This window comes from Cryptomeria japonica, chromosome 11 (genome assembly GCF_030272615.1).
Source record: "Cryptomeria japonica chromosome 11, Sugi_1.0, whole genome shotgun sequence".
NCBI classification, from domain to species: domain Eukaryota; kingdom Viridiplantae; phylum Streptophyta; class Pinopsida; order Cupressales; family Cupressaceae; genus Cryptomeria; species Cryptomeria japonica.
In genome coordinates this window covers 445064394-445074656 of record NC_081415.1, presented here as the reverse complement: position 1 = coordinate 445074656, position 10263 = coordinate 445064394, and the positions used below count along the sequence as shown (strand labels likewise).

Sequence of the window (10263 nt, the reverse complement as noted above, 5' to 3'; positions counted from 1 at the left end):
TTAAGGTTCTTTGGAGCTCTCCTCTGGCCCCTAAAAAGAAAACTTTTAGATGGTTGTTAATGCTTGATAAACTGCCTATCAGATTTGACTATAATAAAGATGATCTTTGTAATATTTGTAAAGTGAAGGACTCCATCAGACATATTTTCTTTGATTATATTATTGCTAAGGAAGTTTGGCTTATTTTTGGGTCGGTTTTACCGATGCATATTAACATACCCGATGTTGTTACTGGATTTATTAGAGGCATTAAGAAAGACACTAATCTTTTTTGAAATTTGTTAGCTTGTGAAATACTTTGGTATCTATGGAGAATTAGAAATATAGAAATATTTCAAGGGGAAGAAAGGGCCCTTACTGAGTCCTTTCGTAGACTCACCTTTCATTTTATCTTCTCGCAGGTTACTATGGTTATCAAGTTGAACAAGAAGAAATTTCGTAGATTCCTTACTGACAGGCATACACGATTATTTATCTTTGAGCTCTCTCATGGTTATACCCGGGGGAGAATGAATGTAGAAAGAGCTCCCTTTGTCAACGCCCTGGATGCTCTTATGGAGGAAATCAGAGGAAATTGAGAGATGGTTCGCCATCAAATGGTGCACTCTGCTAGAAGGATGGATGATCAGAGGCTAGTTTGGATGGAAGGCCCCCTAGGTTGGGTTGCCTGGATCTAGTTCGGGGTTGTCTCATGGTGGATGTTTTGTATAGCTGGATGGCCTTTTGTATATGCCTATTTATATGTATAGGACTGTAGTACTGGATTGGTATTTTGTATAAACCTGTGTATTAATGGTCTGATCTATACATACTAACTGACGTGTATACCTAGATAGAAGTATGACATGAATTGTTGGTTGTAGTTCTAACTGTTTTGTAAATCAGTTTATTCTCTATAATCAATACAAAAAAAAAAAGAAAAATCTTAAAATTTAAATTATTTAAAATACATGAAAATTTTGAATATTTAAAAAGATTAAAATTATCATAAATCATAAACATTAAATAATTATAGTTATAATTTTATAATTGAAAATTTATTAAAAATAAGATTATAGCGTCCACAAATATTGGACACTATTCCCTACATTGAAGTTAAAGATATTTGTTGATCAAACTTTATTAATGTGCTTTTTAACTACTACATTCCCTTATTTGGATGTTTAAAAGTTAACTAAATATTTAATTAAAAAATATATATTAGTTTGATTTTCAACATATTGCTCATAAAATTTTGACATTTACAAAGAGTTTCGCTTAGTAATTTTTAGCTACATAAAATTGCTTGACATGTATCTTTAACTATAAAATTATTAAAAAGTTGACCTAGATGCAACCTTGGTGGATTTGTCCTTGCATAAAAATAAATTTACAAATAATTATAAGAGATACATCTATTCCATCATCATGCTCATACAAGTATTTTATATCCAATCTTTAACATATTATATTTCTCTCTATATATATTTTATTTGCATGTAAATAACTTTAAATCATTCTAATCTATATCACAAAATAATAAATAATTATTTAATATATCTTTAATATAAATAACTAATTATGTAATATATAAATTTACTTTAATATTCTATCGCGTATCCTTTGAAGCTTCTATAAATAGGAGTGCTAGTATATACTCCAAATGTTTAAAGTTAAGTAATAAAAGAGATAAAGTGAACAAGCTATAGAAATTTGAACAGAAATTGCACACCGATGAACTTTTTAGTATAGAATTGTTATGGGATTTTGATCATTACACGTGTGAAGAAAGCACTTGCAGTTCCTTATCATGAAAGGCCACGTCATGTTGTTAATCTCGTGATTATGTTTTTCCTTCCCACTCAAAACTGTGGAGCTTGAAAGAAATCTTCTATTCGTCGAGAAAAAGGTGTCAATGGCAACTGCTTCAGCTAGCTCACTGAGGATAGCAGCACCACTTCCAATTTCCTGCAGACAGAAAGAGCAGTTAAGGATTTTATTGTTTGGAAGAAATCAAAATTTGCCACCTTATCTACTTGTCTGAAGTATTGGATTGGTTACAAGTAATATGTATTCTTATCTTTAAGAATGGAAAATGGTATTCTTTGATTAATATCTATAAAAGTTAAAATTGAATTTGGTAGAGAGTGTTTTTAGATTCAAATGAATATTTTATATCATAATTTTTCACAATTTTTTTTCGTTTCATGGATTTTCAAGTGTGATTTCAACTGTTGATGTAAAATACAGTCAGCTGAATCAAAAACACTCTCTATTAACTCATGCTTGTTATTATTAAGTGAATGTTGAGTTGGTGATATTTGAGGTAATTTAAGGCATTGGTTTAGTCAGTTTGCAAACCCATATCTTGATCAGGGTTCTATTATATCTTGGCCTGTCACTGGGGCTCTTTGTTTTGAGAAGAACAATGGGGATTGTTTCTTGCATTCAATTTGGGTTTTGGGAACGGTAGTCGCTTTTCCATGTATGGACTGAAAGCTGGTAACCCTGCTGTTCTAATATGTAGATGTCTTGCTGGTACTATGTAGGAGTTATATTCCGCAAAATTTATTATACTTTATGATATGTGCTCCCTTAATTTTTTTTCATGGATTAAAGTATGATCCATGGACATACCACCTTCTGCACCATGTTTGCTGGCCACTTGAGAGAAACTGCTTTGTTGGATTGTAAATTGAAATTTGATCCTCTGGTTTATGAGCTTCATGCCAATTAAAATGGTTATTTTAATATTTGGGGATATGAGTTTCCTAGAATCGTGTCAATAAAGAGTTCTACTTAGTGTTTAGGGCACACAATCTAGATTTTTCTAGGAGGCATTTGATCAGATGGTAGTGAAGGATGCCTGGAAATGTTTTTCCCCTGTAAATATGTGCTCGCGCTCCTAGTGGGTAATCCAAAACATTTATACGGATTGGAATGAATTGGTGGAGCTTAACTGAGAATCGTCAATAGTACGTTCTATTTAATAACAGAAGACAGCTTAACACACCGAACAGAAGGGTGCAAATTGAACAGTGAGTGAAAGCCACATGTATGCAGAAACATAACTTCTACTGTCTTAAATCTTCATGATTACATGTTTAAGTGGCAATGGAACATGTGATTTCACTCTCAGATGGAATTCTGATTGCAAATTTTCTTTGTTCCATAGGGATGCACCCCTTTGGTTCAGTTCTCTAGGGGATGTTGTAGTGTCCCCATTTTCGGGTTCTCTTGTAGTGCAGTTGGCATTGACTTTTTGGGTTTGTGTCAACCTAATCAGAGGGGCATTTTGATCTTTCCAATGAGCTTTAGATGGTTTAAAGAAGTTGTATGACACTTTCAGATGTTATTTCCATTTTTCGGCTTCCAATTTGGTCTCTAAGATTCTTGGAGGGAGTGTCTCTTTTTAGTAAGTCACCTAATTGGATCTGTTTATCATCTTTCATCATCAGGATCACTCTATCAGTCAATTTTCGATTTCGAGGTTTTTTGACCATTGTCCTTAGTTGGGAATTTAGGTGTATTGTTGAGCTATATCTTACTGAGCACCTTAATATTATAGCTCGTTGGAAAGATGATGAAAAGATTTAAATGATGAGATGCTAAAAAGTGACTTGCAGTACCAAAAATGTTTTAAAGTAAAATAATTCACTTTTTGGAGTTAAAAAGCTAAATAAATTAGTAAAGTGATTTTGAAAAGGAGTTTCTGGAAAGTTCCATAAAAAGCTTATAAAAAGGGGAATTGTGAGCTCATTTGGTATGTTGAGTTTATTTTATTTCTCTGATTGAGACCCTTGTGGTTTTGGTTCTAGAGATTGAACTTGGTTCATTTCAGCCTCCAAAGGATGAAAACTCTCTTGGGAAGATCAGTTTCAGTGGTGAAAGATTCCTCCCTAGTCAGTTGCAAAAGAAATCATCCAAGTTTCTCACATGGTTTAATCGATTGAAGTTTTATAGGAAATTTGTGAAGTCTTCCAAAGACAAATTTTATTACGAATATCAGGCAAGTTTGAGTTGGGTTTCTCTGAGTTTGATTTGATAACTAAAGCCCTCAGAAATGTTATGTTCTTGAGATTGTTAAAATATATTTTGTTGGTACATTATGGTTTCTATGTTGCCGGCACCTGGTGAAAAAAATATATTTTATGCAATGATTGGTGTATGGAGAGTAAGGAATAGCCCTTGTTGGCATGGTGAAATGTCTTCCTATGCTGGCTGCCAAATCTGATTTTTGACTGGTGCGACTTTCTATGATATTGATTCTTTATCCTATGTAGAAGCTAGACTTAGTGTATTTGCCACTGGGTGAAAGTATTGAAGTTTGGTTCACTTCATTAAATTCTATTGGCATGAGCATCTTGCTGTTTAGGCTCGGCTGTTGACTGCTCCCATTCATTGTATATTAATCTGATGTTTGCTGGCTGCCTGCTTGGATTTTTGGATTGTTGCTGCTCGTGGAACTGTTGGAGATCCTTAATGGCGTGATATTGTGGTTGTTTTCTGGTTGCTATGTGCCTTCTTTTGGGTGCGAGTTCCCACTTGTATGGTGTGAGAACACTTTCTTTCCCTGGACATGTCTATACATCTTCAACGTTTTATCTAAGTTCTATCTAAGTTCTTTTTTGGAGGTTACAGTGATCTTTGTGCTGCAATATAATGATCAGACTCATATTTTTCATACATAAAAATTTGCAATAAGAAGGTCAGTGATTCTTTGTTTTCCTTATATTTAGTTCAAGGCAATAATCTGCAATGTATTGATAAGTATTTAGTGTATTTTAGGGAACTCTAAGTATTCTTGTATCACTGCAATATCATAATCAAAACTGAGTTTGCAATATAAAGGTCAGATTGAACAATTATTCCTTGTTGCTGTTCAAATTTTAGAACTCATAGTTACCTCAGTCATTCAAAAGAAATATCTTTTGCATTTATGTATTGTCATGCCAAGTCAAGGACCAAACTATCTATGAAACTCTACAAACAAGTATTCTACCTTTCACATAGTATGCAAACTGTTGACAAAATTACTTAGAGGGTAAAAGTGAAACAAATGAGCAAGATTCCATAAGGGATCTTACAGATGTGGTTGGAGGACCTGGTGGGAATGTGTTGATGTGTTTTTATGTACTTCATACAAAGATTAAAATACCAAGGTATCTTATCCTCTCTTGAACAAAATCCTCTCAAATGCTGAACTAGGTGATCACTTGAGGTAACTCCAACGTTCCAAATGTCAGGTCTTGACTGTGGATAAGCTCAATGGTTGATGTGACATTGTTGGAATCACAAGGGGTACTTACGTTTTACATGAACTCTTGCTTGAATGCGGCTGAAACACGGAAATATACTTGATTTGAAAAAGATAAAAAGGATGATGGTTTATAGAGACTATACTACTCCTAAGATCGATGATAGCACCGGATCATGCTAGGATGGACACATTCCTTAAACTGAGCTTTGCTTCGCCATGTTGCCAACAACTACACAAAACCGATGCAATCTTCCAAGGGAATTGAAAGGTTGTCATATCATGAACATTCATCCAAATACCCAATACACTAGTGCAACTTGAATGAACATATCCACAATTGAACTTAGCACATTTTAATGTTCAGGCTAACTATGCATTGCAATTGAAAATCATCCAACCTCAAATAGTATAAACCAAGGAATTATCAACATCCACACACTACTCCATCACAATCAATGAACTTCATCTAACATGAGGATACGACAAGAAACCATGCAATATGTAGAAGAAACACCACTATCTACCATGAATTCAATGAAAAGGATGTTTACTTACAAGCTTGGCAACAATTTCTGCCTTCTCCTACTTTACCTTAGCTAACTGCTAACTGCTTGCTGTCTAATATCTATTAACTATTAACCCTTACAAATAAGGAGAGGAAGCCTTATCTAGTTCTCTCAATAAAAATGAATGGCCAGGATCAAATCCACATCAATGGCCAAGATTGAAAGATAGAAACCCTAATTAGGGTTACGACCATTACATATCATTTAATGCTTGACCAAATAATAAAATTACATTTTTAGGACACATGTCCTTTGAATTTCGACCAATGAGAGAAGAGGTTAGGTATATTGAACTTTGTGCCTCCACATATGGTAGTTATCCTCCTTGTTGGATGAGTTAAGTGCATTGAATCTAGATGCCTTGACTTGGAAGGATGTGATTGGGTTGAAGATGACTGGGCACCACCTTAGCTTACTCCTTGTAACTCATCACAAGTGCTTGTGATTCGAGCAATATCTCTTGATACTCAACTTTTCCAAGTGCTTGATGTGATGACGTTGGGAGATATTCCCAAATTGAATCATCTTTTAACTCTGATTCAACTCTTTTGGAACTATCTTCTGCCTTGATCACATTTGCATTCTCTTTCTCTTGTGTGGAAACTCCTTCATTAGGATGTCTAGAACCTGTTCTTGCATTGCTCTCTATCTTGAATCTCCTATCTTAGATTACCTCCTTATCCTAACAAGTATTCTTGGATTTCCGAAGGAATGTCAAGATAGTCATATATTCCTTCCTTGATGTAGATCTCTACACTCTCCTTGTAGCGTCTTTCATTTGATATTGCCTCCTCATTGTCATGATTTCTCCATGCTATCAATACAATGTTGAAGTTGTAAGGTGAATATGTTGATCTCCTCCTTTGCATTGTGAAGTCCTTGTGTTGGATTTTCCTCGAACCTTGAACATCTTGACTACTCCAAGTTGTAATGTCTTCTATCTATCATTCCTTGTGCTTACTTCTTGCATCAGACCTTGATGTTGCTTGTAGCCGGCTCCTTCTCTTGATCACCTGCAAAAACAAAGGAATTCTTAGATCAAACACATAAGATACATCTTGATTTCAAAAACATTATCTTAATATAGACTCTAGATTTCTAATTTACATTCTCATGTCTAATCCTAATATTTGATTTCAGTCATTCTAGGTCTGATTGGGGCTTTCAGCCTGAGATTTCACCTTTTGAAGGTTTGATTGGTGTTTCTACCAAGTGGTAGACAAGCCTACTGCACTTCACCAAGACTACTGTGGATTTGGGCAGGCCAGGGAATGTGCTCAAAGACTGTCATGGATTTGGGCAGGTCAGGAAACAAATGAAGATGGCCATGGATATAGGGGTGAAGTGGAAGAATTTGATAATTTCTCCAATTTATGTTTACCTTAACCACTTATGCTTGCTAACACAATCCTGTTTATCTTGATCTTCTTCCGGACCTTGGAGTAATCATCCATTTCCTTCCAGTCGTGGATTTGGAGGGATGAAGGAAGTTCTTGAGTCAGGTTGTGGATATCAGGCTGTCAAGGAACAACTTCTACCTAGGTCAGGCTTCTGAGGGTGAAGTGGAAGTGGTGAAGGATGGTTGGGCTTTTGGAGGTGCAAAGGAATTGCTTGAGGATGGTTGAGGATTTCAGGGGTAAGTGGAAGTTTTTTTTGCTGACTTCTCCACGTTGCTGATTATCTTAATCACTTCTACCCTTCATCAAACTCCCTCATTTGCCTGATCAAATATCAATGTTTCTCTTTCATTTGCCAAGTCAAGGGAAAATTAGCCATTGACGTGGATTTGAGGGGGAAGTGGAAGTGTGCTCATGATGGCCGGGCTTTTGGAGGTGAGTGGAAGTTGATGAGGAAGGTTGGGATTTTGAGGGGTAAGTGGAAGTTAATGAGGAAGGATGAGCTTTTGAAGGGTAAGTGGAAGATTCACCTCATTACTTCAAATCATCTTTATCCTTTTTCACTAAGGCATTTTTTCATTCCTCAACAAGGAGTTAAGATGGCATCATGGCCTTCCAGTTCTTTAAACATTCAACCTCCACAAGGCGTGGGTCTTAGCAAGTGAGGGAGTAGTGCATCCTAGGTTGGGATTTTGAAGGGGAAGTGGAACTTTGCAAGGTAAGCTAGGGGTTTCGGGGGAAATGGAACTTCACCTAGGCCATGGATTTGAGGGTGAAGTAGAACTTCTTCCTTAGTAGAATTTCGCCAACTCTAAGTTGTTGATTACATCAACCACCTTCATTCCTCATTACTTAGCCACCTGATCAAGCACTTCATCTTATTTGTTTGATTGCTCATCATACTTGAGACTCATACCTTGGCTCGACTTAAAGGTTGCATTGTGAAGCATCACCGAATGATCACCTTGACCTCTATCTATAACTTTTCTTGCACCTATCACTTGAGCACCTAGAGCTGAGAAGACCTCAAACTAGTTTGGAGAAAGACTTGACTATTGCTAGACTGCTTGACTTGATCACTTCCTGACAATCAAAGGCACTGCATCTCTCACTAGAAAAAGGTTAATAATTGTAATATCCCCTTCTCCGCAGTGATAAGTTCAGTTGGCCGTTAGCCTAGTTTGGAGGCCCGTAGGATAGTCGAGGGCAGAAATTAGAGTTTCCTATTTTCTAGGAGGATTCTTTGGTGTTTTCAGGGGGTATATGTGTGAGTTTGACAGTTTGGATTTTGGATTCCTTCTGGGTTTTCAGAGAGCTTCAGGATGGTTCAACATGTATCTGCATCGGGTGACTTTTTCCACACTTACTATTTTTAGTAAGTGCGACGACTGCTCAGAATGTGGTTAAAATCACTTTGGAAACACTTACTATTTTTAGCAGTATGCTATTTTTAGTTAGTACTATTTTTAGCAGGATGTCAGCAGGCCTGTTCAGATGGCTATTTCCGGCAGGTCAGTTTGAGCAGTTGGTCTTTTAGCATTTTTTGGTGCTATTCTTGGCAAGGATTCTATAGCTCAGCTCAGTGGCTATTTCTGGTAGTATTATTTTGGCAGGATCCTGTATTCACTCAGATGACTATTTTTAGCAGTTCAGTTCAGAGCCCCAACTTAGTTCAATTTTGGCGATTTCCAGCACTTCAGTCTTCGACTCAATTTGGCAATAATCAGTATTTGAGAAGGTATATTTAATATATTAATATCTTAGGCATGAGGTATTACTATTTGATTATTTTATGAATGGATGACTTAGGAAGGGAGAAAATATTAATTTTATCCTAAGTCTATTTGGGCGAAATTTGCATATGACTTCAAGGGGGTCGTCATGGTGTTAATAATTAAATTATAACTCAAGGCAAATGGGGCGATTTTCTAAGTATATTGCCTTAGTAATATTTTTTACTTGGAAGTCATAGTTGGGCGCCCACTTTACACTTTATATTATGACTTATATTTATTAAAAAGGGCGATTTTGGGTGAATGTGAATTGGGCGAACTTGTGCAAGGAAATGAAATGAAATGCAATGCTAAATGTGGATGAAATGGAATGGCATTTGGTTTGGGCGTATTTGGAGTGCATTTGAATTTGAATTTGGCTAGCAAAAAGTTATAAATAAGTGACTTGGGCTCTCATTTTGGTATCTCAGACAATTTACACCGTTATGCTGTCGGATTAACTCCAGACAATCTTCGAGGGTGAATACCTCCTAGGGCTCTTGACCGACTTCAAGTGTGAGACATCACTCCTAGCTGTGATTGGATCTTTTGAGTGTGTGGTTCGATTTTAGCGTGCATTTTCAGATTTTCAGTGTGGTGTGGATTTCAGTGTTGCTAGTTTCTGGTGTGGCTGAAGCAAAGATTCGATCGTATCTCCCTGCCTGTGCAATCGATTATTCTGGGTAATAGCTCGTTGGAAGCGTATCTGGAGGGCGATCATTCTTCCACCTTGGTGTTTCATTTGGTGTTCTTTCTGATTTTTGGCAGAAAATCAAACTTTCCAGTTGGGCCGTACCATCTCTTGGCTGCCTTGGGTTGCGTGTTGGCTGTTTGTGGTGTTCGCGGTGCAGGTTTGAGTCTTTGGTTGCATCGCCTTAGTCATAGCTTTCATTTGCTTCTGTTTTTGTGTCATTCGGAGTTGATTTGGAGAAGTTATGAGCATTTTGGGGTGTCCGTAGCTTGCTGGTCTGCGTGTTTTCTGTGCGTGTTATTGATTTTCAGAATTTCATAGTTGTGTGTTAGAAGAGCTTTTCGGTGTGAGTAGTCTAAGTTGGTTTGGGAGTGATTATCTATTATTGTTGCAGCTGTTGGACTTGTTATCAACACTTGATTCTTCATTCTATATGATTTGTAATGCTGGTTAGTAGTACTAACAACAAAGTTATGTTATTTGTTAGTCCCACTGCATAAGTGGAAGAGGCTGGCTATGCCGCCTATCTTTGGGATAGTGATATTTCATGTATTGATAATCCATAATGTGCATTGTAAAGCTAGTTAGTAGTACTAAC

General features: G+C 36.5%; 1 protein-coding gene across 2 annotated transcripts in view; it reads left to right on the top strand.

Moving 5' to 3' along the window:
* Positions 1 to 1690: 1690 nt before the first annotated feature.
* LOC131041398 (acyl carrier protein 1, chloroplastic) overlaps positions 1691 to 10263 on the top strand; it is a 40465-nt gene continuing 31892 nt past the window's right edge. The window contains exon 1 of one of the 2 annotated variants that reach the window (XM_059214117.1): positions 1691 to 1966. In XM_059214117.1, coding sequence (XP_059070100.1) covers positions 1895 to 1966 — 72 coding nt within the window. In that variant the 5' untranslated portion in view covers positions 1691 to 1894. The remainder of the gene's footprint in view (positions 1967 to 10263) is intronic. The other variant, XM_057974460.2, reaches the window with a different exon arrangement.